Raw genomic sequence first — 27326 nt, 5'->3', positions numbered from 1 at the left:
AGGGGAGACATTCACACCTAGATCCAGACCAGTGCAGACACAGAGCATGCAGCTCAGCGAGCACGAGCACGAGCACAGACAGGCAGACATTCTCGCACACACATTGACACGCTGAAGATACACGCACATGCTCTGTTGGGTGTCCACAGCTGTATCCATGGTGATCACCTCGATGAGTTAGCAGCAGCGTTCGAACCCAGCACTGCGGCCCGAACCTCTGCCACCTGCCTGCTGGCTGTGTGGGATGGTGTCAGGGCGTGCTGTAAGAATTGCTTGCCACCCACGCAGCGCTTCCAAGCCGTAGATGGTCAAGCCCATCACAGAGGTGGGTGAGTGTCATTATCTATGTTATATAGATGGGGAAACAGAGGTAAACTCACCCAGGATCCCCCAGCAGAGCCTTGGACTCCTGCTGCCCGTCCTGGGTCCTAGCACTGCTTTCCACAGCTGCTGGGCAGGGGCCTGAAGGGCCCTGAATGTGTCTGTGGTTGTGTTCATGATTTTCTTTCCAATGGGTTTTCCTAAGATTTCAGGGGGGCAGGAGAGGCACCCCTGAAATAACCCACCAGCCGGGTTCCTCCCAGCAGTTCCATCATCCAAGAAGTGAAATACGAGAGTCCTGTTAGCTCAGGCCTGTAAGTGGCTGGCTGAGGTGTTAAGCTGCAAAACATATGAATTCAAATAGACACCAGTGCATGACCCTGGGTCTGTCCTTGGTGTGTGCAGTGCGAGGGTGTCTTATATCCCACCCAGCTGGAGGACAACAGTCGGCTACTGCCGCCAGCTGAAGGAGTCACGCTGTCCACTTGGGCCTGGGTCCAAACGCTCCTGACGATTTAAGATTATCACACAGCAGAGCAGTCACGCGTCTCATCAGCACGTCAGTGCGTGTGTGAGCAATTCATCACGCTGGTGTGCGCTCTGAGCTGCATGTTGTGGTGTGCATAGGTCAGTGGTTCTCACACTTTTGTACTGGTGACCCCTTTCACATAGCAAGTCTCTGAGTACAACCTCCCCCCCTTATAAATTAAAACCACTTTTTATATATTTAACACCATTATAAATGCTGGAGGCAAAGCAGGGTTTGAGATGCAGGCTGAAAACTCGCGACCCCCCCATGTAATAACCTCAGGGGTCCCGACTCCCAGTTTGAGAACCCCTGGCATAGGTGTACACAGTGGTGAGCTGCCAAAAGCTGAAGAACCGGTTCCTTCAGTCGCTCCGGGTCTTTGACGGCACTGAAGGACCCACTGCCGAAATGCCGCCGAAGACCCGGAGCGCCGCTGGGTGAGTAAAATTAAAAAGGGATTCTCAGGGGAGCCTCCCCAGCCGAGAGCTCAGGCAGGCCAGAGAGGACGGTCCCGGGGGCCGGATGTGGCCTGCGGGCCGGAGTTTGCCCCCCCTTTAACCACTGGTTCTAAACCGGCTTCAAAATTTAACAACCGGTTCACGTGAACCGGTGCAAACCAGCTCCAGTTCACCACTGGGTGTACGCGAGTGTGCGAATGTTGCTGCACATACCCACAGGCGGTGAGTTAGATGGGCCCGGGGTGCCCATGCTCTACCAATATTCAGGAACATGGGCCCAGCTCCACAAAAGTTTGGGCTTATATTTAATCAGAGCCGTCCCATCCATAGGATGGACCGAGACAACTGCCCCGGGCCCCATGCTTTGCGGGGCCCTGCGCTTCAGGGGGACGCGGGATCCAGGGGGATCTGGGGGGCTAGTGGGGGGCCTGGTGCCAGCAGCAGCGAGCAACACGGCCCCAGCCCACCCTGCTCCTCCCCACCTCTTCCCGCCCCTTTCCCTAAGCCCCCACCCCGCTTCTTTCTGGCTTCCACTTCCCTCCCCTGAGAGACACCAGGAGCTGGTGGGGCAGGGTGGAGCAGGGCAGTCTGGGTTGCTCACTGCTGCCGGTACCAGGCCCCCCGCTAACCCTCCAGGTTACCCTGGACCCCACATCCCCCTGAAGTGTGGGGCCCCCCAAAGCACGGGGCCTGGGGCTGTTGCCCCAGTCTGTCCTACGGACAGGACGTCTCTGCTTGGACCCGTTCTGGGCACCACCAAAAATTATACAAACCTGGCACCCCTGACCTCCCCGTGTGCATGGCAGAGTGACTGCAGAGCAGGTGGGGCTCTGCGGGTCCCTGCCAGTCGTTAGCGGGGGCGTGTGCGCGTGCCTGAAGGGGGTGGGGCAGGCCTGAGAATGGAAGCAGGTATTCACGTTATTGCCCTACAAAGCTCTTGCTGCGGCAGGCTCAGGGCTTCCCTAAGCAGAGCAGGTACAAGGACACTGGACCACTTCCCTGTGTAACACGGAACACAACCCGTGAGCCTGAGCCGGCCCGGGGCGGCCTGGAGGAGGCAGGCCAGCTCTCAGCCACCTGTGCAGTTTACAGCTGTCACCTGAGCCTTGATTAACGCTTTTATGAGTGGTAATTGTGTAGCCCCGTTGGCTGGGATGAAGGCCACTCTGCAATCAACTGAGCTTCCCACACACCTGGGCCCTAGAGAACTATTAACCCCTTCCCAGCCTGTCAGCACTGTAAATGCAGCAAAGAGAGTGAGAGCTCTGGGTGAAATGGGGATTCATGTGGGATGTGGTCTGAGCACCAGGCTGGCAGCCAGTGACTCACTGTGCCTCAGTTTCCTCCATTCTATGGGGTTAATGATCCCGCCCGCCGACTGCACACAGAAGAGTATGTGGGAGGGGGGAATTGATCAGTTAGTGGTCGCAAAGCACATCATCTAATGCGGCTGCTCCTTCTAACTTGGCAGACGGCTTGAGGACTGGAGTAGCAATGAAGGATGAGAACAGGGCCGTCACACAGAGCGAATTGGACTGCTTGGGAAACTGAGCCCAATCAAACAAAATGCGTTTTAATATGACAAGGACATACAACTAGGAGCCAGAAATGCTGGGTACACCCGCAGGCTGGGGACAGCCCTGGAAAGCAGGGACTCTGGAAAGGAGTTAGAGGTCAGAGTGGACAAGCACCTTACCCTGAGCGCTCAGTGCCATGCTTGTGGCTTGTGATGCAACCCTTGGCTGGATAAATGGGGCAGTGGTGAGCCAGAGCAGGGAGGTGATTTTACCTCTGCGTCCAGCCTAGGTGAGACCGCTCCTGGACACTGCGTCTAGTTCTGGGTCCACATTTTAAAGAGGACAGTGAAAAATAGGTGGGTGTGGGTAAGAGCCACAGAACTGATCTGAGGGCTGGAGAGAAAGCCCAACAGCGAGCGATGTAAAGAGCTCAGGCTGATTAGCTTGTCAAAAAGCCGATCAAGAGGTGAGCTGATTACAGTGTCTAAGCACCTCACCGGGAGAAAACACCAGGCCTAAAGGGCTCTTTAAAGCAAGAACCAACAGCTGGAGCTGGAGTCAGACACAGTCAAATTAGAAATTAGGCACAAACTTTTCACAGTCATGAACCTCTGGAGCAAACTCCTGAGGGACGTGGTGGATTCCCCGTCTCTAGAGCCATGCTGGCTGCCCTTCTGGAAGCTGCTTCAGCCAAACGCTGGTGATGAGTCTCGCTGCAGGGTACCTGGCCTGGGCGATGCAGGTGTGGAGAGTAGATGAGCGAATGGTCCCGGCTGGAGGCTAGGTGGAGCCAGGCAGGTTAGAGACACTGAGCTGCAGCATCCATTGCTAAAGGCACCAGACCTGGGCACCCCTCACCACTGCAAAGGAGCAACTCTCCTGGCAGCGCATGGCGCAGCCCCGCAGTCACTGAATGGTGAATGCACGTGACAGGTTTGAAAAGTGGAACTACGCCCCCCCCCCCCCCCCACACACACACTAGTGTGGCCAGTTTTGGACCAGAAAGTCCAGTCAAAAAGGGAACCTGACCGTGTCCGGTCAATACTACTGACCAGACACCCAAAGTCCGGGTACTGTGGGCGAGGGGGGTGGCAGGGACACACACACACACAGCAGGGCTCATCCCCTCCAACAGAGGGTGGCAGGGACATGGACTAACACACACACACACACACACACACACACAGCAGGGGGTGGCAGGGACATGGACACACACAGAGGCCCGTCCCTTTCAGCAGGGGATGGTAGGGACACGTGTGAGCATACACACACACACTCTTTACCGGGAAGCCAGAGTCCTGTATACAACAGTTCTCCGGCATTCTCCAGTCACTGTACTTTCCACTAACAACCTGACAGGATTTTGGCCTCAGCCCGTGGCTTCCCTTAGCCCTCTCCTCTAGGTGGGGTGCACCAACACTGGTGATGTTATAGGGACGGGGATCTGTGACCTGGCTGAGGCAATTGTTACCCCTGAGGAAACGTCTCCCTCAATTGCCAGTTCAAATCCAGCCCTTGTTGGTAACGCCTGGGACTGTGTGAACGACCCTGTTTGCACCAAGATGTCAGGGCGGAAATAGTCTCATGCTCTTGAGCTAGGACGCCTGGGTTCTGTTCCCAACTCTGCCACAGATTTGTCTAGGCAATTCCCTTGCCGCCTCTGACTTAGTTTACTGTGTGTTACCGCACCGCCCGGGAGCCTAGACCCGGTTGTATCAGGCGCTGTACAAACATCTCACAAGGACACAGCCCCTGCCCGAAGAGTTCACAATCTACATTTACAGATGGAGCGAATGATGCAGTTCCTGCCTGCCATGTTCTGGTCAAGACCCGATCAGATCAGCGGCTCCGGGGAGTCCTGGGGAGGCTGCACGGCCCAGGGGCCTGGAACACAGGGCTCTCAGGTGGATCCTGCTGTTCCTCCTCTCCGCCCGCCCCCCGTCCATGCAGAGCCCCAGGGAGCGGCCCAGGCTGTAGACTCTGTCCAGGGCCCTCAGCAGCCCAGGGTCGGGGGGGGGGGGGGGGTTACAGCCCCCCGTGAGGTAGGGAGGCCTGGGGGAGATCCAGGCCTTGTCTGCACGTCGTGCTCGTGGAACAAACACATTTGAGAACGGTGGTGAATTCGGCACAAACCCATGTGGAAGCTCAGACTTGGTTTAGCTTAAACTGCGCCCCAATCGACTTTAACCAGCCTGCTTCAACCCCCCGAGAGAGTCCAGAGAGCCTCCTTCCCCTCCCAGTTCTGGGCCTCAGAGGGCAGCAGGAACGCGCAGTGCGCCCCCGTGGACGAGGTGCCAGCAGGGAGCACGCACCTGTCCAGCTCAGCAAGCAGGGCTCAGACTCTTGTGGGGGCCACAGCCCCACTTTCCAGCCTCATCCCTGTGCCGGCGTGCGGTCCTGGCCCAGTCCCAGCCCTGGCTGCTGGGTGATGCAGACGGAGGTGGCCTAGGACAGGGTCTTTCAGAACAGACTATGGGTGACTGGGAGCAGCCCTGCAAGGAGCCAGCTGGGCGAGGGCACGTCCCCTTCCAGCTCACAGGAAGCAGAGCCTGGCCATGCAATTAGGGCTCCGGGCTGGGAGCTCAAGGCAGATGCTTGGCTGAGGTTTTTCTCCATACTCCATTTACTCAGCCGTGTGCAGTTCCTCGTGCGATTTTAGGGCTGCTGGGAAACCAGCTGCTGGTTTATCCACTGAAAGAGGAGGGGGAGACACTGCAAAATGAAGCTCAGAGCTCCTGGGGCAGCCGGGAGAGCAGCGAGCCGGGGAAGAGCCTGGGGGGATGGGATGAAAGAGCAGGACACAGCCCCGCACGGGCAGGCTGGTGTGTACACCACAAATAGCACAGGCTTGAGCTAACTGACTGGCTCTAGGCAGCCCCAATGCCCTGTGAGCTCAGTGAGGATGGGTGCTAAGCTGCTTCCAGCTGGTCACCCCAGTGGGGACCACGCCCTGCCCCCCCCCTCCCCCTGGCCTCTATTTCCCCTGTTATGGGCTTGCATTGGGGTAGTGCCTGGAGCAGGCCCCACTGCACCAGGTGCTGCACACACACAATGAGGAGAACTGCTGCCTGGGTCTAGCAGTCATGGAATCTTGCCCAACCGGCCTGCTGGGCTGAGAAAGCAGCAAGTACCATCTCCCCCTCCTCCACGCCCCCAGGGTACCATCTCCCACCTGCCCCCCATGCCCCCAGGAGGGGCAGTGCAGGGCCAGGCCCTGCCAGCCACAGCCTTTGGAGTGAGGCTGGGAGCAGCTCGTCTGGTTCTTCCCCCCTGCTGGCAGCCAAAGCCCCTGGGAGGTGGAGGTCTGGAGCAGTGGGACTGTCCCACCACTTAATGCTCCTCTGCACCCCGCACTTTAGCCAGCCTGGCATTAACCCAGGACAGGGGACATGCTACCACAAGCACCCCCGGCCTCATGAGATCCCGGCCCAGGGCTGGGGAACCTGTCACCCAGCGGCACAGAGACCAAGTCAGACAGCAGCTGCACAGCTGGGAGGGGCAGCCGCCACTGAAGGAGGCAGTCGCTTGGGAGAAGGCACATGAGCAGCGCCCTGGGAAGGGGGTGGGGGAGAGGAGGCCAGGGACAGGCTGGCGCTGTGGGCCCAAGTGTTAAAGACAAAAACCACAAGCAGCCACCCCCAAATCCTGAGATTAAAGAGTTGTGATTTTTAGCCCGAGTAGCACTGTATGGGTTCCCCTTCTGGGGGCAGAGCCTTAAGGGTTTCACACCTCTCTGCAGCCACAAGAGCTGGAAACTTGCTTCAAACAAAATCAAAACCAAAATGCCCATTAGTCACCTGACTCCAGGAGCTGGGACTTTAAATCTCACCAGTGCTGGCTTTGCTGTGATGCTGAAGCCAGATCCCCTGTGCAGAGGCCAATCAGCAGAATTTCTAAGGGGTAAAGAAGGGGCAGGTCCCCGCCCCCAGTTGGAAATGCAGTTTGCAGGAGAGTTGCCAGTGGTGAGGCAGATCGGAATCCCCCGCACACAGCGCTGCTGTCCTTCAGAATGTTGTCTCTTTACTCAGGATGGTCCTCATTTAAAAAGAAGTGTTATTTCACAGACACAGATTGCACAAAACGTGTTAAAAACGTACAGGTTTTCTTTAGTGCCCCCTTCCCACAGTGCATGGGGCGGATCCAATTCGTGCCGCCGCCCAGCAAGTCCTAGGGTTAGACACGTGCAAAGACATGGGATTTGCCCCTGCTGCCAGCAGGGGGTGATATTACGCAGTGACGGGGGGAAGGAAAGTCTGTGCAAAGTGGCGTGAGGGAGATGCAAAGGAACAGGCCGACGTGCTGCACGACCTCAGCGCCGGCCCTGCCCCGGGTCCCTTCCTTCGGAGCATTCCAGGTGGAAAGTGCAAGTGGCGCAGTCCTGGTTCCAAGTGCGAGCGCCCAGCTCAGTTGACCGTGCTGCTTCGGCTCCTTTCCTCTGCGCTGCCAGCCTCGTCCGGCACCGCCCCAGCCAGCGGCAGCACCGAGACGTCATCTGCAGCAGAGAGAGAAGCAGCCGCAGGTTGGCCTTTGGGTTAACAGGTCCCCAGGCCCTGAGGTGCCCCCTCCAGGCGTGGGACATGGGCCAGAAAAGCACGAAGCAGCTGACTGCCAAGAACCCAGTCTGCATCCCGTGGCCCCGCCCCCTAGTGTCCATCTTAACCCAGGGGGCCCCTGGGCTTCCACCAGGGAGCGGGGGTATGACTAACAGGAGGCTGTGTTTTCTCCTGCCCCAGACACCCTCCCTGCAGAGAAGCATGAAGCACTCTGGGCCTGTGGTGGTCTAAGCTGTTACAAGAACTGTACCCTCATTCCCTGCTCATCCTCAGAGCAGCTGGGTGCACAAATCCTTTGGGCAGCTTTGAAAGGTCTCAGCCCGCATCTGCCAGCCCTGCTGGAGAGCACCTAGGCAAGGCCAGCTACACACCAACTGAACCATCCAGCACTGAACACAGCCACCTGATGCCCAGCCCTGTGCTCTGACCACTAGCCCCCGCTGCCTCCCACCAGGTCTTGGCCAAGAGGCACCAGCTTCCCATGAGCGAGGGCACGTCTACGCTGAGAGCGCCATGCTGCTGCAGCGCGTTGACGAAGGGGCGGTAGCAGCTCTCCCATGGACAGCACTGTCTACACGGGGGTCAGGTCGGTATAACTACCCCACTCGGGGCTGGGGGGTCTGTAGTGTAGACCAGACCTCAGAGAGCAGCAGGAGCAGAGGCTGCGCAGCACCCCCAGTGCCCCCCAAAATCACCTTACCGGTGCCCCATAGTCATATTAGAGCCCCCAGCCCTCCAGGACATTGCAGATGCTTCCCCTCAGCAGAGCTGCCACCGAGTCAGTGGGGTGGGGGAGGTGCATGGGGTGGGGGGAGCATCTGCTAACAGGCCTGGCCCCCTAGCTCAGCTTAAGCCTCTTCATTTTACCCCCCAGTGGTTCGGTGTAAGTCACCATGTCAGAGGATCTTGCACACACAGCCCCACCCCAGGGTCAGCTGGGTCTCCTGGAGACGGGATGGGGGGTGAGCTCTAGGGCTGCTTGGAGAACGGCCAGTCACCCAGCACGATGCCTGCGAGAGAGAACCCCAGGGAAAGGGCAGGTGCAATAGCTAGAGATGGGGAGAGCGGGTTTTCTAGCTCATTTAAATGCTGTTATCTGGCTCCCCTACAGTGCCTCCTGGTGGAAGTGGCTGGAACTGGAGCAGCTGTGAGCTTCCCCACAGCCAGCTTTTCTACACCACCACCTGCTGGGACCGGGGTAGCGGAAAATGCCCCCCACAGCCAGCAGGATCTGAAGACAGACGCCCTCCCTCACAAACCAGCCCCTCCTGTGCAGAGATTTCACTGCAGCCCCTGCTAGCCCCCCTCCCGGATACAGGACTCACGGAATCGGACCCGGATCGGCCAGATCATAATGCAGCACAGACACACAGCGGCGACCACAGCAATGCCCCCGGTGACTACCACCATCACCCAGTGGTAGAACTCAACGCAGCCGGCGCAGCAGAGCTGGGTGCTGAAGGCAAAAGGGACAAGTGAGGCTCCAGCTCCCCCAGCCCGGCCCCCCCAGCCCCACGCATGCACCGGAGGGGGGACAGAGCCGCTGAAGTCTGGGACGGCACAGAGCAGTCACTGCAGGTGGAAGGCAGGATGGCAACTGCCCCCAGTGGAGCAGGGAAGGGGCACGTGCTGGCTCTGGGAATGGCACAGTGCAGTGGTAAGGCACCGCCAGAGTGTCCCGCATCCCCCCGCTGGTTGGCTTACTACAGCTGGCAGCCAGGGCAGCTACTCTTCAGCTCAAGCAGCAGGGGACTGTGCTGGGAGTTGGAAGGTCTCGGGTTCTCCCATGGGGTGAGGGGAAGGGCTGGTAGATACTCCGGACTGGGTGACTGGCTTGTTGCCTAGAGGGGAACAGAGGTGCCTGCCGCAGGGGTCTTCTCCAGCAGCCCCAGGCCAGCCATGACACTTACGGGCACGGATGCAGGTTCTGGATGGCCATCACCACCACCCCGTTGGCCACTTTGTCCGTGAAGCTCATGGCCCCGTAGACGAAGGCTCCGCTGTGCTGCAGGGAAACCAACAGCATCAGCCTCATTCCACACCCACATCTGCCTCCTCTGGCATCTCCCGCAGCTGCCCCAGCTCAGGCCCCCTGCAGACGTACACTGGGACCCCCTAGTCCTCTCTCACCCAGCTCAGGGCGGGCGCAGCTCGGCTCAGCCATGTACAGAATCAGGGAGCCATGTGCTCTCTTGTGGGCAAACTCGTTCCTGCAGCAGAAGTTAATCCCTGTCTGGTACCAGCGCCAGCACCCCGTTCTGAAACAGACCCACAGGCGCTCTAAAGCCACTTCCAACACTCAGGAAGGGTGACTGCCCCTCAAGCCCAGAGAGCCTGCGGCGCCCGTGCCGGACCACGTTGTGCAGAAGGAAGGCAGCCCTGTTCAGTGACCCGCAAGGGCACCAGAGCGCCTTTCCAAGTCTGGATTAGCCGTTCCCTGCAGGGCATGGCAAAGGGGTGGTGGTACCCAGTGCTCTACCCCCAGGGGCACTAGCTGGGCAGCAGCTGTGCCCGGCCCATCACTTGCCCACGTAGGAACCTACCGTGTTGCTCCCAATGAGGTCAGCCGTCATGGAGAGGGATGTGACCAAGATGGTGGCCGAGCCAGCCCCGAGCAGCACAGCTGCTCCATACACCTCTGCTCCCAGCTGGATGTCCAGGGCCACCCAGGAGGCGAAGGCCAGGATAATGAGTAACCCCATGAAGTAGGTCAGCTGCTCGGAGGCGAAGGGCAGGGAGAGAAGGGGGTGGGAGGAAAAACACTCATTAAACCCAGGACTCCACATAGGATCATGTGTAGGAAGGATGTAGAGAAACTGGAAAGGATCCAGAGGTGAGCGACAAGGATGATCAAAGGGGTGGAAGGCAACCATAGAAGCAAAGGCTGAAGGGAGGGGGTATGTTAGTCTGGAAAAGAGGAAATTGAGGGGGAACATGGTAGCAGTCTTCAAATACTTTAAAGGCTGCCATAAGAAAGATGGAGAAACATTCTCTCTTGCCACAGATGGCAGGACAAGAGGCAGTGGGTTCAAACGACGGCAGATTTAGAGTCTATCTCAGTAAGAACAGTAGGACAGTGGACCAGACCTGCCTCAGGACTTTGTGGAAGCTCCTTCACTGGAGATTTTCGAGAGGAGGCTGGATAACCACCTGGTTTGGACGGTGTAGACACAGCAAATCCTGCCTCTGGGCAGGGGTTACACCAGTTCAGGCCGCTACCAGCCTTTCCTGTGGACTCTGTCTCCTGAATCTCAGCTGGAAACGTTTTCCAAGGTGGGGCCTGAGTCTATCAAATGAGGGACAAGCCCCCCACAGCCTCCCTGCCCTTCACACTCTCTGCCCATCGATTCGCTGCACCAGAAGGAACAAAGGAAGCAGCCAGAGAACAGAAGATGGGCTCCTGGCCCAAGGAGTCTGGCCAGGAAGGCTGTTGAGAGCACGTAGTGAGAAAGACTTTGCCTGGCGTTTAGCCTAGTTTGGTAAGTGAGGCACCAGCTGCACTTTGGCTTTGTTTTCCTTGTAACCATTTCTGACTTTTCTACCCCATGGCTTGTACTCAATGATAATCTCACTGTAGTTAATAAACTGTTGATTTATCTAATCGAGTGTGTCTGAACTGACGTGGCTGGGAAACTCCATTGGGGGGGAAGTTATGGGATATTGTTTCTGTTCATAAAATGGCAGGCTTTAGATAAGCTTGTATTGTCCAGGAGAAGGCTGGGCGGCACTGGACACGCATTGCTGGTGGGAAAGCTAGTGCTGGGAGCATGTTATGATCACCCTGTGATATAACCCAGGCTGGGGAGAGCCAGGGCATGGCCAGCTGCAGCACACAGACATGGCTGGGAGGGACTCACATGCTGGAGTCTACAGCAGCAAAGCTGTGTAAACGGTCCCCCAGCGTGGAGGGCAGGGGTGTCACAGTGACTCCGTCTGGATTGTACCCTGGGCACATCACCCCCACCCTGCATGGTGCGTTCACCTCCTAGGGTCACTCCTGCCAATGGGCATCTCCCCGCAGGCCCAGATGTGTGCGGTTACAGTGGGACGCTGCCCCCCATCTCCCCAAGCTACTCACGTTTCGGCCGATCCACCTGTTGATGGGCTTCATGAGGAAGGAGGAGAGGAAGCCGCTGATGTACATCACCAGGGGGATGGTGGCGATGAATTTCTGGGGAGGAGAGAGACAGAGCAGAGTGCTTGGCTCACAGACATCCCAAGGGTCTGTGTCCCCCCACCACTGCTGGGACCCCCTGCTCTATTTTGCCTTCCACAAGTCACACAGGGTGTTCCCCACTCATAACCCACTCCCCTCCAGCGACACAGGGACCCCCCCATGGGCGTCACCGGATTGTCCTGGTCGAGTTGGTGCCCGGTGTGAAGTGACCCCCAGTGTGGCACGCCCAGAGCTGGGCAGGACCTGCCCACTGGCACCCCCTGCTGCTCACTCACCTTGGGCAGCATCAGCGAGTTGGTCAGGTACATGGCGATGTAGGTCTGGGACAGGTTGACAATCAGCCGCGTGGCCATGTACAGCATCGCCACCTAGCGGGAGACACGCCAGCCAGTTATGCCAGCCACCCCCCTGCCCTCCAGCCCAGCTCAGAGTGCTCTGTGCTGGAATGAACGGAGACCCCGAGGCTCATGGCCCTGGTCCTCCACCCGCCTGGGGAAGAGATGGGACATCGCAGCCACAGGACGCAGAGCCAAAGTGCCCAGCACAGGCCAGTCCCGCAGGCCCATGTAGAAAGCTGTGGGGCAGAAGACAGAGGTTCCTGTACCAAAGGGGAGGGGTCTCTCCTACCCCCCCCCCAGTGTCCCTCCCCCAATAATGAGCCCCTTTTAATCTAGAGTCATCACCTGCCTCGCTGGGGTGCCCAGAGGCCTGGCTGGCTGGGCATAGGGCCAGCTGGGCACAGTGACATGTGGGTAGGTCTGAGCGTCCCAAGTGGGGCGTCTCTCTGCCCTCGGGTCACCTGTGCTGCTCATGGAACCCCCCAGCACCCCTCCCCCTCAGCACCCACTCAGCAGTGCTCCTCCTGCCTTGGCCTGAGGGGGTGCTGTTGAGCCACCCAAAGCTTTGCTTCTCCCCAGCCCCAGCGGGCGACAGTCCAGGCCCAGCAATATGCCCAGGGTGCCACACAGCTGTGTTAAGCCCCAGAGAGTCGCAGTGGCAGACAGCTGCTGGCCACACTCCCGCGCTCCCCGGCAGGTCCTGGAGGGGCGGGCAGCCTGTCACACCCAGGACAGGACGCTCCTGACCCAGCACCAGGTGCTGAGCTGCGGGGACAATGCAGGGGCCAGGGCTCAGTAGCCATTTGGGGGCTCCTGTGTCCCGGGGGGGTGGGGTGTGGCCACGGCAAAAGCCACCAACACCACTGGCATGACTGGGGAGGCCAAGCCTGGAGACTGGCCTCCCCCCCAGCAGGGCACTGCCAAGGCAGGGGTCAGAGAGGGTGTATGGCTGGGGGCATCAGGCGCCTGACCGCGCCGTACCTGTCCTGTGGATACCGAGATCCAGCTGCCAGGCCTGCCACCCAGCAATGCCCACATCTTGGGAGGCCCCCCCGCTCCCCACACACCTGTCCCCCTCATGGGACTGCCCTGCCCCAGCTCCCCTCACTGGGCACACCCTGTACCTGGTAGAAGGCAGGCTCCCACAGCCAGTGTTTCCACAGCAGCAGTGGGCGTGGGGGGCTTTTGTGCCCCTTCTTCAGCAGCGGCGTGTGCTCCTCGGGCTCGAGCAGCCTGGCCTGAGGGTTGTGCCGCTCCTTGGTGCCCAGGTGGAACAGGAGCGAGAACACAGCGCCCACTGCCACCACGATCAGGGACAGGTTCTGATGGGACAGGAAGGAGACTCAGCAAATCCTCAAGAAGCCAGGGAGACGGGGCGCCAGCCAGTCGTGCACGGCTTAATCCTCTCCAGCCCCTTCCGAGCAGATCGGGGGCACTTGGAGAGGGGAAGGCCAGTCTGATCCCAGTCTCTGCCGAGAGACCCACAACTGCCCCATAAGCCCTGCGCTGCCTCACGCCGTCTCCCAGCCTTCACACCCCACATTTAACATCCAGAACATGTGAATTGCACGTACCCCACAAGGCTCCCCACCTCTCCCCGTCCATGCAGTGGAGAAACAGGAAACATCAATCTCAACCAACCCCCCACCCCCTGCAGGAGCCCAGGCCCCCCATCCCAGCTCTGCTGCTTGGGGCCTGGCTCCACCGCACTCACCCGGAAGACACTGATGTCAGACTTGCCCAGGTGCTCCACTGGCCCCGAGAGTCCGAGCTGGAAGTGCAGAAGCAGCCAGGCCATGCCGTACACGGTGATGTTGGCCGCGACGGTGAAGGCGTACCTGGGGGAGAGGATGCAGCGCGTCACGGGGCGCTCCCAGCTGGGGCGCCCGGGTGCACGAGAGGGTTGCGAGAGGGAGGGGAAAACACGGCATGTTGGTGCAGGACAAGATCTGGCACCTGTGCCGGGCACATCCCCCCTACATTGCACAGCCAGCGTCAGGCACGTTCACAGCACAAACCCGCCCTGGTGTGTGTGTGTGTGGGGGGGGGTGAAGAAAGAGAACTGGTGAGTGTGAACACACCCATGGGGGTGAATTTGCACAGACAAGCAATGCTGCCCCCTGCTGGAGGGAGCCAGACTGGCCGGGGCAGTTGGGATTATGCTGTAGGGAGAACAGAGACCCCGGACAGCTGGAGACTCTTCTTCAGACCAGGTGGAGGTGCTCCTGGGACGTAGACCACAGTGGTGACACTGGGCAGGGCCTGCCGGGAGCTAGACCCCCCACAGGGTCCGTGTCCAGCAGCCGCGGTCCCAACCCCCCTTTAGAGCCCAGTCTCTCCTCTTCCCCACAAGACCTCCCAGCCCCGCCCCGGTGCCTGTGGTTTAACAGGTGGCCCTGGGGGCTGTACGGGGCAGACGGTTTGACAGACGGCAGCTTCTCACAGAGGCAGTGAGGCCTCCCGCAGCCCTAGCATGGCTCCACATCCTTCCTGTGGTGAGTTATCTGCCGGGTGCAGACACAGTGCGGAGGGGACTTCTGCCCGCTGACGACAGATAACTGGGCCGTTTGCCACTCGCCTGCTGATAAGAGACGCTTCCTCACCTGCTGACTCAGCACCGCGCAGGCTGGAGGGGGCCCGTAATGCTCCACCTGCCAAGCCATGGGGCCGTTTCCTCCGCTCCAGGGCTTGCTGGGGGGCAGCCCTGGGCCCTGTTTACCCGCAGAGCCGGTCGCCAGTGGGTGACGTGAGCGACTGACTCTTCTTGCTGAGTACAGCCAGGGGCAGCCCCCCACCCCTCCAGCTAGAATCACAGCCAGGACCCCAGACCCAACCATCCCCACGTTCCTGGGCAGCTCCGATCCTTCACCAGCCCCTCTAGCCAGGCCGTGGGGTGACAGGTGCTTCGGTGTTTGAAACAGAGCCATCCGTCCCCCAGTCCTGCACATCCCCTCCTGCAGCTGCCAGCCCGGGGTGTGTGCGTGTGTTTACAACGTGCCCGGCGCTGCGGATGCCCTCTGGATACGGGTTTGTGCAGGCACTCAGGGGCTTATCTACGCCAAGGGGCTTGCTGGGAGCGGGGGCCATGGAGACAGCTACAAGTGGCACGGAGCCTCCCCAGGCCCTGCCCCTCGCCTGGCAATGTTGGGAGGCTGCAGAGCAGGACAAGGCCTGTCCAGCTCTCCTGGAGGCAGGGAATGCCAGGTAGCAGCTGGGCCCTCATGTTCCTGAGCCAGACGAGGAGAGGGCACCACTGCCTGGACACTGAACCAGGGACAGAACTGGGGAGGGAGGGAAGAAGTCATCTGTTTGCAGCTCCCAAACCTGGGGTATCACTGGCCAGCCCTCCTGCCATGGAGCAGCTGGTGCCCTGTCACACCCTGAGCCCCAGGAGCTGCTGTGGGGCGGGCAGGAAGGGGGCGGAGCCCGAGTGCTCCCAAGACACTGGTTCTCATGCCCACTGAGATCTGATGCACCCCGGCTTGGAGCCAGGCAGCTTTCAGGGTGCTGGGGGGGTTCAGAGCTCGGGCAGCTCTGAGCATGGGTCACTCTCTACAGGCCTGACCCAAAGCCGGGGGGCTGAGGAGAAGTGCCACAGCGAGGTCGGGCTCACAGCTGTTGGGGGCAGGGAGGCCGGCAGGACACTCGCAAGGGGGGAGCAATTTAAAGAATGATTGACAGGCTTGGGCTCAGTACCAGCCAGACCTGGGGACTGCTGGGCTTTAACAGACAAGCCCTGCAGGAGAAATTAACCCTCTCAGCCCCAGAGGGGACTGGGCACGAGCAGCAGCCATAGGGCTGAGAGGAAGCCGGGCCAGCCCTGTAGGGGAGTCTGAAGGGGGCAGGGAGCGGTGTGCATGAAACGGCTTTCAGCCCAGTGGGGTCCAGCAGCTTGGCGGGGCCTCCCTGCACCCATCTCCATGGGCATGACCCTGCCCAGGTACTGGGAGCTGGGCAAGGCACGGAGTGATGGGCAGGAAGCCACACAGCCCGGCACCTCAGCATCCCACGGGCAGAATTAGCCGGCGTCTCCTCGGATGCAGCTGCACCTCCTCCCGCCGTGCTTGGTCCCCGGTGCTCCCAAGCGCCCTTCAGAGCCGGACACAGCCCTGGGTCTCACTCAGAAGATGAGTGCATGGGGGGCTCTCACAGTCCCAGTGAGCAGCATGATCCGGCCTCAGGAGAGGAGGGGTGCGCGTGCCAGGGGTGGGGTGTGTACAGAGAGGTAGCAGCTGCCCTGCTCCCCATGTGGCCAGGCAGGTGCACAGTTCACACTGCAGCATGCAGGCGAGTGACCCCCAGCCGGGCCATTCACACGGCACAGCTGCCTGCGGAGATCTTGGGTCCCAGCAGGCAGCTCTGCGAGGGAGGCTCCAGGACCCAAACCTCCACCCTGGAAGCATCAGGTCCCAGCCTTTGCTGCACTGCTACCTCGGGGCAGGGGCATGTGTGCGCGCCATCTGCTCTGGCTGCTGCCAGGCAGGGGTGACGCTCAGTCACAGAGTTCAGACACGCTCCCCACTACGCTATTCGAGCAGTGCTGGTAACAGAGGGGGCAGTCGGAAAAATCACCCACGCTAAGTGGGGATAACAGCCCACTACTGGCTCACAGCTGATGGTGCTGCTCCTTTAGCTGCAGGAGAAGCAGCCTGTGCTGTCGTCACCAAGCGCCCAGTTCGAGGCCCGCCAGCACCCGTGGCTGCCTACAGGGCGCACCACCCTCTCACCTGAACGCTGTGAGCTCCACTTTCTCATGGTCGGTGGTCACCAGCTCGGGGATGAGCGACAGGTGGGAGATCTGGGTGGCCGCCCAGCCAAACTGGAAGAGGACTACGAAGGGGATGTAGTAGATGAGCGCGGCCCACTGGGGCGTGGCCTCTGTGCAGCCCAGGCAGGGGTTGAATATGAAGGGGAAGGACAGCAGGACGCAGACAGTCCCTGGGGAGACAAGAGACAGGAGTTAACGCTGGGCCCGGCTGGACGTGAGGCCAGGAGCAGGGGAGGGACACACACCAGTCCCGAGGTTCTTGGGCACTGCATGGCAGCTCAGAGCCCAAGGGGCACAGCAGATGTGGCCGCCTCTCACAGCGGGATCTACGCTGCGGGCAGTGCGTCTGTGCAAGGCACTGGCCTGTAAAGCCAACTCCTCTCGTCTTCCTGCTCCTACTCCGTGGGTACTCGGAGCTAGCAGCCCTCTGCCAGGGCAGTCAGCAAGTCCCTCTCCCCGGGGACTCCCAAGCTTACTCTGGTGGGGCTCCTGTCTCCAGCCAGGCTGCCTTGGGGGTGCCCGCCCGGCCTTCTGCTAGAGCCAAGCTCCTAGCCGGATTACAGACACTTAGCAGCCGGGAGCAGCAGTCAGCCCTGCCGGCCAGATCTGCACCGGGATGCTGTCCGGCCCAGAGACACCAGCAAGGTTCATTGTCAGCCCATTGTTATGCCATTCGTTCCTGCGGGGGGTGTCTGTGTGTGTGAAAGACATGAAGACAGAGCCATGCCCAGCCCCAGAGTCAGCCAGTCTGTGTAGGACCCAGGAGACGTGAGGCTGGGCCCTGAGCTAAACACTGGACCGTGCTCCTTAGGGCGCAGGCACGGTGAGCCACCAGTGCCAGAACAAGGGCCCCCTTTGCACAGATCTCGGCCAGAGACAGCTGCTGGCTCACTTGCCGTGACGACTGAGGAGCCAGCCCCATGGCCGGGGAGAGCTGGACTCTGCCCTTGGCGAGCTGGGCAGCCCTAGAGCAGCGTCCTGCCCTTGCAACGCTGCCTGGGCCAGTGAGGGCTCAGGGGGATTCTCCAAACCTAGGGGAGTTGGCAGAGCCAGGGGCAGGGGAAAAGGGTCCAGGAGAGCCTGTCTACAACCCAGCGCAGCCCCGCCAGCCACCTGGCTCCAATCCAAGCAAGCGCCGGTACCCCAGTGCCATGGGTCACACCAGGGGGAACCGACGCGGCACCACTTGGGTCTAGTGAGGCGAGAATGGTGCTTAGCCCCGACGGCTGCTCTCTGTGCACCTGAGCCCATGGATTGCTCAGGGCTTCGCCATTTCTAGCACCACGCGACAGCTGAACGTTCTCCGCGGAACAGACCCACTGGCTGATTATTGCCCCTGTCCCCACAGGGCGCTGGCTGCAGCCCCTCCACGAGCCCATTCACAGGCACTGCACTAGAGGGGATTTTGGAGAACGCCCCCCACCCCCTCAGGCAGGTTTGTGGCCTTTACTGGCCAGAGAAGCCCACAGAGTTTGGGGTCTGACCCCTCAGCATCTGGTGGTAGTTGAGGGCTGGTCTCCCCACCCAGCCCCCCATGCCCTGCCTACGCCCCCCCTCTCTGCATGCCCCAGCCCATCCCCCCAGAGCAGGCTTTGCTACTGTCAAGAAGCCAGCGCTGGGAGGGACAAGGGCACACACGCCGTCCCCAGGAGACGGCAAAAGGCGAGCAAGGGCTGGCCAGGAGAGACAGCCCAGAGTGGCTAATGGGCCATTTCCATCAGCTGCTGGAGCTGGCGGATGCCTCCATCCCTTGGCTGGAGGAAAACGACCATGCCAAGAACAGGGAAGCCAGCAGGCAGCACAAGCCGTGCCCTTGTGCATTCGCTGGGGCCCAAGATCAGCACATCAAAGGTGCTGACGGCTCAGCAGGCCTAGGAACCTAGCAGCACGTCTGCAAGCCGGCTCCCCCGCGTCCCAGCCCAGCGCCGGGCACCAGAGTCACCATTCTGCCCAGCGGCTTTCTCCACACGGGGCAGTGGTTTCCATTTCCTAAAAAGCTCAGCAGGGCCAGAAACCAATTCCAGGCAGAGTCAGAGCGAAACCAGAGACGCTCCTCACAGCTCCCGTTCCCCCCGCCAGCCTCTCAGTCAGCAAACACATCAGAGCCAAAAGTGCCCCCAGCTTCAAGTTACCAGCATCGCGTCTGCTGGGCCACTGCCCTTCACGCGTGGCCTGCTGCCTAACACGCGTCCCGGAGCGCGCAGAGCCGCCCCTGCCCTGCCACGGAAACCAGCCCAGGTTCTCACAGCCAGAGATGCCAAAAGGGCCCCCGTTGTATGTTGGGGCTCCTGGTTGCTCATGGGCACCGCAGCTGGCGCAAACTGGTCAACAAACCGGCCGAGGAAACCCCAGCTCTCCCCAGCTCCTTCAGCTGTCAAATGGTCTCCTAACAAGACAGTGTTTTCTAACCTGTCTCCAGAGCTGTGCGGAGAAGGCAGAGATCTTCCCCTCTGGGGTGCGCCTACGGAAGGGGTTCTCCCCGGGCGGTGGCAGCTGGAATTCTTCCATCCACCCAGCGGTGACCACTTGGGGCTGAAGTCGTGACATCGCACAGGACGGGAAATGTTTCCCATCCCTGAGCGGTGTGGTTAAGCCAACCTACCCTCACCGTGCAGACCAAGCCTCAGTCCATCTGCCTGCCCTCCCGCAGCCTGCTCTCTCTGTGCAGGGGCTTATTGTACTGCTTAGAGGCCTTCCCCCCGATAAGGCCCCTGTCGCGCCAGGCGCTGCAGACCCTTGGCGCGAGTCCCTGCCCTGCAGGCCCAACAATCTCAGGCCTTGTCTAAACAGGAAAGTGGCACCAGTTCAGGCTACCAGTGTGAAGCTGAACCCATTCAGGGCTTGTCCACATGAAAACTAATCCAGATTAAGGCAGGATAGGAATGGAAAGCAGATTAGCCATTCCTGATTAATGCCACGTGTAGACAAACCCTTAGACCTTGGTCTATACCTGAAACTTAGGTCAATCCAACTAAGATGCTCAGGGGTGTGAAAATTCCACCCGAGAGATGTAGTTAAACTGAACGAAGACCTGGTGTCGGCCTAGCTGCTGCCTCGAGGGGGTGGATCGACTACAGCATCGAACTCCCCTTCCGCCACTGTAGCACGTCTACACTACAGAGGCCGAGCTGCAGCGCCCAGCTGTGCTGCTGAAACACCGTAGAGTTGGCACACGCCAAGTCAGCGTGGCGCATGCCCACCCCCAGCCCCGGGTGAATGCTCTTCAGCTCAAGGGGAGCTTGTTTCACTTTAACATAATCCTGTTCCCAATCAACTCAGAGATATTTTCCTTTAGCCTCTTACACCAGAGCCAGGGCATCCACACTGGGGCTGGGGGGTTAATTTCCCCTTAAATTAAACCAGCTCAACTCTCACATACATGAGCCCCAAGACAAAGGGAATGCTCCCCCCCGCCTCTCCCCTACCCTCTGTAAAATGGGGAACTGAGGCTCAGCAAGGACAAAATGACTCAGGAAGTCGGGGGGGGGGGGTAGAGCCCGGGAATCCACCCAAATCTCACGAGCCCCAGTTCAACGCTTCAACAACAAGCTCCTCTCTCCTCCCTGGCACCACCAATCCCCCATCACAACAGGGGGCACAGCTTCCCTGCAGAACCGACTCATTAACTGGAAGAGGAACGCACTTGCGGGGGGGAAAGGGGAGGGAGTCACTCGTATTTTGCAACCAATATTACGGACCCATATTTAGTGCCGCGCTAGACCTGTTCTTCCATCGCTCCTTGCAGGCCTGGTCCGCTTTGAACAAGTTACCTGTTGCCAACAACAGATTCTGCAGCAATTTGAGCAACAGTGCAGCTGGCGCTATCCACAACCTCCTAACATGGTCGGGACACATTTTTCCCTGCAACCATCACTGCCAATGGGCAGATTTCCTAGCCTAAGCCTCTGTCCCCAATACATTTACTCATCTGTGATCAACTCCAAGCTACGTGCCTCGGCTGTCCATCCCGGAGCACAAAGAGATCAGTCTTTGTGGAATTGGTAGGAAGTTGGCCTCATGACAGGACCCACAAGCTTTGAGTGGATTTTGACATGCCTTTCACGACAGCCCACATCAAACGCACTAATCTTGGGACATGATCAGCTCTGCACTAGCTTGAAAACGTCCCCTTACTCCAGCCTGGGGATCAAAAGCCTGAACTCAAAGACCAAGACTGGGGCCATACTCTGCCCTCGAGTGTGGACATCAATGGGGGTTCTGTCTGAAGGCAGGTCAGGACGTGCCCCCAGAGCTGGGGTAGAGCTGCAATGGCAAGAAAGGATTCAGACCCGCTGTGCTTTTCATCTGGGCCCTCTGCAGCTCCTGGACTCCTGCAGCTCAAGCCAGAAGCCCCAGGAAGCTCTGGTCCCCAACGTGTCCCCATGACAGGTTCATGTGAATAACGGCTTTGCACAAGATGAAAGAGGTTCCTGTCATCTTGAGATAAAAGAGCTCTCAGAAGATTTCATCAGACAGTCTGGGGCTGAGGGCTGTTTGCAACCCACAAGGGTTTCATTTAGAGATGGGCCCAAACCTAAACCATGTTTGGGGGCAATTGAGATGACAGGGCTCAAGCCCCCAGTTCTGCTCCATGCTAGTAGCCAGATGCTACATATGGAGGGGCCCATGGATTAGCTGCAAGTGCTAGCAGTGGTCAAATTCTCCGTTAACAATAGCCAGGGAGGTTTGGTTGCACCGTCACCTCCCCCTACCTCTTCCAGGGGCTGATCCAAAACCCACCAAGTCCATGGGAGTCCTCACACTGGGCTTTGGATCAGGCTGCAGAGCCTCAGGTATTCTGGGGGAGGCCAGTTTCCACACTGCCCGGTTCTTGAGCCAGATTATCAGCAGTTGGATCACTGGGGGTGTGACAGCAACACCAACGCAGATCACAGCCCCCTTGGGTGGGGCACTGCACAAGCACAAAGAAAGACAGTCCCGGCCCCAAAGAGCTCGCACTCTAAACAGACCAGACTAACAATGTGTGGGAGGGGAAACTGAGGCAGCTAGAAGGGAAAGGACTTGCCCAAGGTCACCCAGCAGGTCAGTGGCAGAGCCAGGGGCAAAATCTGCTCCTCGGAGTCTCAGTCTGGGGCACTAACCCTGGCCCACACTGCCCATTATGAATCCCAACTGCAGGGGGAAGACCGTGTCTCAGGGTTAGCTGGCAGCAGCCATTATAGACTCAGACATTAAGGTCAGAAGGGACCATTCTAATCATCTAGTCTGATCTCCTGCACAACGCAGGCCACAGAATCTCACCCACCCACTCCGCGATAAACCTCTCACCTATGTCTGAGCTATTGAAATCCTCAAATCATGGTTTAAAGACTTCAAGGTGCAGAGAATCCTCCAGCAAGTGACCTGTGCCCCACACTACAGAGGAAGGCAAAAAACCCCCAGGGCCTCTTCCAATCTGCCATGAAGGAAAATTCCTTCCCAACCCCAAATATGGCTTGGAAGGGCATGTCCCCTAACGCTCCGCTTGGGATGCTAGTCCCACATCCGAGTCTGGGGAGGTGAGCCTGACAGCCTCCCCGAGCGCTGCCAGTAAAGACAACAGTACGTCCAGTCCAGAGCAGGGACAGGCTCCCTCTGCATGGGCATCATTTGTGCCCACCTGCTCTAGCTCTGGCCTTTCAGAACAAAGGAGCCACCGGCAGGGAACACTATGACCCACCAGTCCCAGATGCTCCTTGAGGGACTCTTCTAGATGCCTGGAAGCTAGAGCTGTGACAGCGTCCCAGGAGAAGTGCAAATGCTGTGTGGGGGGGAAGGGGGGGCGGGACTCCTCTTCCAGCAGCCTAGGAAACAAGGGCCCCCCACTCAAAGGGACCAGCCCCTGGCTATGCACTGCCCTCAGATCAGCGGGAGACCTGTGCATGAATGGAGGGCAGGATGTGCCCTAGGCAGCCAGCCAGGGAACTGGCGTGCAACGGCTGGTCACCATTCAAGGCTCTAGGGCCAAAGGCAGAGAGTGGCTGCTCGCCAGGCAGGTTATGGAGAGAAAGTGGTCACTGTGGACTCCTGGGCTCAGCCTACATGCTGTCCCGTTTCCCAGCTCTCCTGCTAGCTGGTGCTGTGGTGTGAGCAGGGGAAGGGTGGCCCACCAGTGAGTGCATCAGCCTTGGCCTCCAGTAATTTGGGTTTGATTCTTTTCTCCGCCACAGGCTCACTGGGTAACTGTGGGCAAGTCACTAGGGGTGCGTTTACACTGCGTTGTAAACCAGGGCGTGTGGGACCCAGGCTTGTGGACTTGCTGTTTCCAAGCCCGTGCGTAAGAGTCCACACTGCATTGTCAACCTGGGTTTACCATTGTAGGACCTGGGTCTCACGGCTGTGACAACACATGCACACTGCACAGATCTGCTGGTTCAGGTCTGCGGCTTGAGCTGTGTCCACACTACAAAATGACAGGGCTTGGACCTGATTCTCAGCAGGACTCTGATCCCTCCCCAGCAGGGTCCTAGGACCCAGATCCTGTGTGTTTGCTGACCCGAGTCAGAATGATTTGTGTGGATGGAGGTGGGGGCTTGGGCTCAAACCGGAGTCAGAGCCCAGCCTCAGCGTACAGTGTAGACGTATCTGCTCGGTGCCCCCTCTGTACAACGGGGTGCGGGGGGAAAGATAGCGGTGCCTGGTTTCCCAGTGGTGCTGTGGGTGTGAGGAGCTCAGATATGATGGCGATGAAAGTACAAGAGATGAGACAAGGAGAAAGCAGCTTCCACCTGACAGCCCAGCCTGGCAAAAGGCCACGTGTCCTCTACACCCACTGAGCAGGGGACTCAGATCACACCCCTGGCTCTCACGGGATCGGGGCCAGCCAAGTGCCAGCCAAACATACAGAACAGAGTAGGCAACTTACGAACTAGACGGTGCAACTGTGGCGTCTTAATTCCTCCACATCACGTGGCTCTTTGTAACCTTCTTCTAACAGCACAGGAGGAGTCTGGCTCCTGGAATCTATTTCTGGCTTTGCCACAAGCTCTTGAGTGAATCTCTTCCCTCTTGTGCGTCTAAAAAGTTCACCCACTAAAACGGGGAGAGGCCTTCGCTTACGCTGGGCGGCTGCAAAGGTTCCATGAGATGCTCAGGCTGGAGTCTGACTAGCATCCCAAGAGGAGCATCAGGGGACATGCCCTTCCAAGCCAAGTCTCTGGGGCCCACCTGACTACATCTCTCTTCATAAGTATCTACCTGTCTGTACCCTGCCACCCTGCAGCGATGAAGCTGGGAATCGAGGAGGAAGATGTGTCCCAAGGGTTAACTCAGCGCTTCTCCCCAGCAGCTCCAGGGTTCTGCCTTCACAGCAGGAGAGGGGCTGGTCCATAACCATTACTGCCCTGTCATCAGAGGGGAGGGCCTGGGGTGTTCTCTCTCAGACGTACTAGGTGCCCATTTCTTCATCTTAACAACCACCCCAGGAGCCTGAATTGCTGGAGTCTACCCTGTGCCCATTTGAGAAGGCTCCAGGGCAGCGCCTCCAGGAGTAGCAACAGCAGGGGTCAGTGGTAGACTATGCATTTAATCACATCCCCTCCAAGGCCTGCTCCACACTAGGAACTTGCATCAGTATGGCCAGAGCTCTCAGGGGTGTGAAAAATTCCCCGAGAACCACAGCTACACAGACTTGACCCCTGATATAGACAGCACCGCCTCCAGGGCAGGTGGATTACCTACGCCAATGGGAGAACCCATCCCCTCGGCTTAGGTGGTGTCTATACTGAAGAGCTGCAGCTGTGCGGCTGTACTGTTTGAAGTGTGGACATACCCCAGGAGGAGAAGACACCTGGGCCACATGTAGCAGAAGGTTCAACCTGGCCTACATGGCACAGTTTTGTCAACAAAACAGTGGAGGTGCACACACTGAAATTCTCCTCCCGCTGATGTAGCTCCCCTTCTATGCGGACATAATAAAACCAGCTCAACGAAAGGCGTAGGGCTTATGTCAGTGTAGTTAGGGCGAAGTCTGTCGGCGGTCATTCTTGTCAATGTCACTGGTCCACTGGAGCCATGAAATTGACAAGAAAGCTGGCTCCTGGATCTCTCAAGCTGGATTACCGCCTGGTCTCCACTCCAAACTGGGCTGCCACCCAGGCTCCCAGCTTGGACTGCCACCCTGGGCTACCCCCTCCCCGCTGGAAGCCCTGCTCCTCCCCTGGGTTCCCAGCTCCCCACTCACTGCTGGGGACACAGCTGCCGACTGGACTCTGGGTGTGGATCTCCCTGCCGCAGGTGAAAAGCCCTAGGCGGCTGCCCCCCACTCCGAGCTGGGAGCACAGAGGCAAGAAACCCTGGGTGGCAGCTGGCTTCCAGTGCCGAGCTGTGAGCCCTGGCTCTCAGTCCCCCACACTGCCCCTCTTCAGTCTGTGGAAGCGCTCCTGGCTAAGGAAGCGTCCACGCTACCCTCCTCTCGGTGGTGCATCAGCCACCGGCGGCTGCAAGTCAACCTAAAGTGGATCGACTTATCTTCGTAGTGCAGATGTAGCCTCTGATAAGAGCAGACTGTCACCCTGGTTGTCACAGGAGACTGAACCCATAGCCTCAGAGTTAAATGTGAGCCTGAGGACTCAGTGCCCTAGGTGGGAGCTATGGTAGACTCATGCCAGGTTCAGAGCAGTACACATCACACCAGGCATGGCCCGTCTGCATAGAGCCATTTGAACCAGGGTAGCCGCCCCAGCGGTATTTCCCAGGCCAGCACACTTGCGAAAGCTTATGCTCAAATAGATTGGTTAGTCTCTAAGGTGCCACAAGTCCTCCTTTTCTTTTTGCAAATACAGACTAACACGGCTGTTACTCTGACACCTATGGTGCACCATCATCGGCATGGCTCATAACTGTGCCAGCCCCAGGATACAGAGTCTGTGACAATTCAAACCAAGCTTGTACTGTTACTTATTCATACACAAACTCCAGCAGCTTTGATTAGCCCAGACATCATTAACCCAGGCACCCCAGTGGTCTCCCAGCAGGAGTTATTATCCCCCAGCCCCTCATGCAGACAGGCTCCCAACCCCTTTACGTGGCCACCTGTGCAGATGAGCCCTACTCCCAGGAGCAAAGCTCTGCAGGATCAGGCCCTCCATTGCCCCGAGCCATTTCAATGGCTAATCATGCACTGTCCCAAGCTGACAGGGAGCTTTTCTGCGCTCTGCTTAACAGCTGCCACATTCCACCCCAGAAGTGGCTGCATGTCCCTGGTGGGAGAGCGATCCCTGCTGACAGGTTGTACCTGTCAGTTTCCAGGGTGCTTTGGAGTCCCCGTGCAATGATTTGGGGTCCTTAGCCAGGAGCGCTTCCACAGACTGAAGAGGGGCAGTGTGGGGGACTGAGAGCCAGGGCTTGCAGCTGCCACCCAGGGTTTCTCGCCTCTGTGCTCCCAGCTGGGAGTGGGGGGAGCCGCCCAGGGCTTTTCACCTGTGGCAGGGAGATCCACACCCAGAGTCCAGTCGGCTGCTGTGTCCCCAGCAGGGAGTGGGGAGCTGGGAACCCGGGGAGGGGGACTCCTGCGATCATCTGCTCTGGCCTCCTGTATAGCCCAGGCATCTGCGGGGATGAGAGGCATCCTGCAATTCCCTTTGGTCGGTTCCCCCCGCTGGTGGCTGGGAAGGGGCTTTAGGGTCAGTTTGACCTGGAGTCCTGGAAGGCCTCACCTGACCTTTCTCCAGAGAGGAGAGAACTTCAGCCTCCCAGCACAGCAGGGAGGGCCCCGGCCTCTGGGAGCTCTCCTGTACCCAAAGCCCTGGCCCTGGAAGGATGCTCAGAGGGGACGTCGGGGGGCCCACACTGTGCAGGGCAGGGCTGGGCAGCAAAGCAGCGGCCAGGGAACGGAGACAGCCGGGGAGCTGCTGTGATACTGGGGGCGGCCAGTCCGGCCGGTGGGAGCAGCGCAGGGACAGTGGCGTTCAAACGCCTCGCCGGCTTCGCCTTCCTTCTCGCCTCTGCTCAGCCACCGGCTCATCTGGGGGGTCCCCCCCATCACCTGCAAAGCGGGTGGGGGGCTCCCAAAATCGCTTTGAGATGGGGGGCCGCACAGCTCTTCTCCAGCCCCGGTGCAAGGGCTGCCTCGGAAGGGGGCTCACAGACCCGTGCCCGCTTAGCCCAGCCCCCCTGTCCCCAGGGCGCAGGACCCCCCAGCCCGGCCGGGGCAGAGCCTTACCCACGAGGTGCCAGGATTTCCGCCGGCCGTAGCGGCCGCAGCCGGCCGAGCGGTCGGACTCGTAGCCCACCAGCGGCGTGCAGACCCCGTCGGCCACCTGGCCCACGAGCAGCAGGGTCCCCGCGTGGGTGCTGCTGTAGCCCAGCACGGCGTGGAAATAGACCAGCAGGTAGGTGAACCACATGGAGGCGCACAGGTCGTTCAGGAAGTGCCCCAGGGAGTAGCTGAGCCGGGCCGGGCCGGAGAGCGGCGGCGGGGGCTCGGCCATGGCGGGGCTCCCGAGGCGGGGCGCGCAGCAGCTCCCCGCAGCTGCATCCAAGGGCGGGAGCGGGGGCGGGGGCCAGGGAGCCGGCTGGCGGCGGAGCGCCCGGCGCGGGGGTTTTACGGCCCGGCGCCCGCCCCGCTCAGCCGAGCCCCCCGCCTGCCAGCCATGGAGCGGCCGGGGCCAAGCGCCCGGGGCAGGGCTCTGCCGGCGGCCGGGGCCAATCGGGAGGGCGGCGGGG

The 27326-nt window shown here is 59.5% G+C and overlaps 1 protein-coding gene and 1 long non-coding RNA gene across 2 annotated transcripts; one reads left to right on the top strand and one right to left on the bottom strand.

Annotated features, from left to right (window-relative positions):
• The first annotated feature begins 101 nt into the window (after positions 1 to 101).
• LOC141977798 (uncharacterized) lies at positions 102 to 10816 on the top strand. Its single transcript, XR_012636285.1, has 3 exons — positions 102 to 325; positions 7833 to 7964; positions 8490 to 10816. It is a non-coding gene; the product is annotated as an uncharacterized LOC141977798 (long non-coding RNA).
• MFSD12 (major facilitator superfamily domain containing 12) lies at positions 6671 to 27110 on the bottom strand. The gene is made up of 10 exons (XM_074939481.1): positions 26824 to 27110; positions 16621 to 16831; positions 13608 to 13731; positions 13018 to 13215; positions 11831 to 11923; positions 11457 to 11549; positions 9922 to 10092; positions 9289 to 9383; positions 8704 to 8834; positions 6671 to 7317 (listed from the first exon to the last, which is right to left on the bottom strand). The coding sequence occupies exons 1-10, from the start codon at positions 27089 to 27091 to the stop codon at positions 7229 to 7231; spliced, it is 1473 nt and encodes a 490-aa protein (XP_074795582.1). The 5' UTR covers positions 27092 to 27110; the 3' UTR covers positions 6671 to 7228.
• Positions 27111 to 27326: the final 216 nt, after the last annotated feature.

Source organism: Natator depressus, chromosome 25 (assembly GCF_965152275.1).
Source record: "Natator depressus isolate rNatDep1 chromosome 25, rNatDep2.hap1, whole genome shotgun sequence".
In the NCBI taxonomy this organism is placed as follows: Eukaryota; Metazoa; Chordata; order Testudines; family Cheloniidae; genus Natator; species Natator depressus.
The sequence above is the reverse complement of the archived record's forward strand: the minus strand, read 5'-3'. Positions and strand labels throughout refer to the sequence as shown.

Bases quoted from the DNA above. Each gene is read 5' to 3' on its own strand.
- MFSD12 (XM_074939481.1), bottom strand. From the start codon at position 27,091: ATGGCCGAGCCCCCGCCGCCGCTCTCCGGCCCGGCCCGGCTCAGCTAC. The intron at 13,732-16,620 runs GTGAGAGGGTGG...CCTCTCCCCCAG, and splicing joins GTGGAGCTCACAGCGTTCAG to GTACGCCTTCACCGTCGCGG. The intron at 8,835-9,288 runs GTAAGTGTCATG...TTTTGCCTTCAG, and splicing joins CAGAACCTGCATCCGTGCCC to CACCCAGCTCTGCTGCGCCG.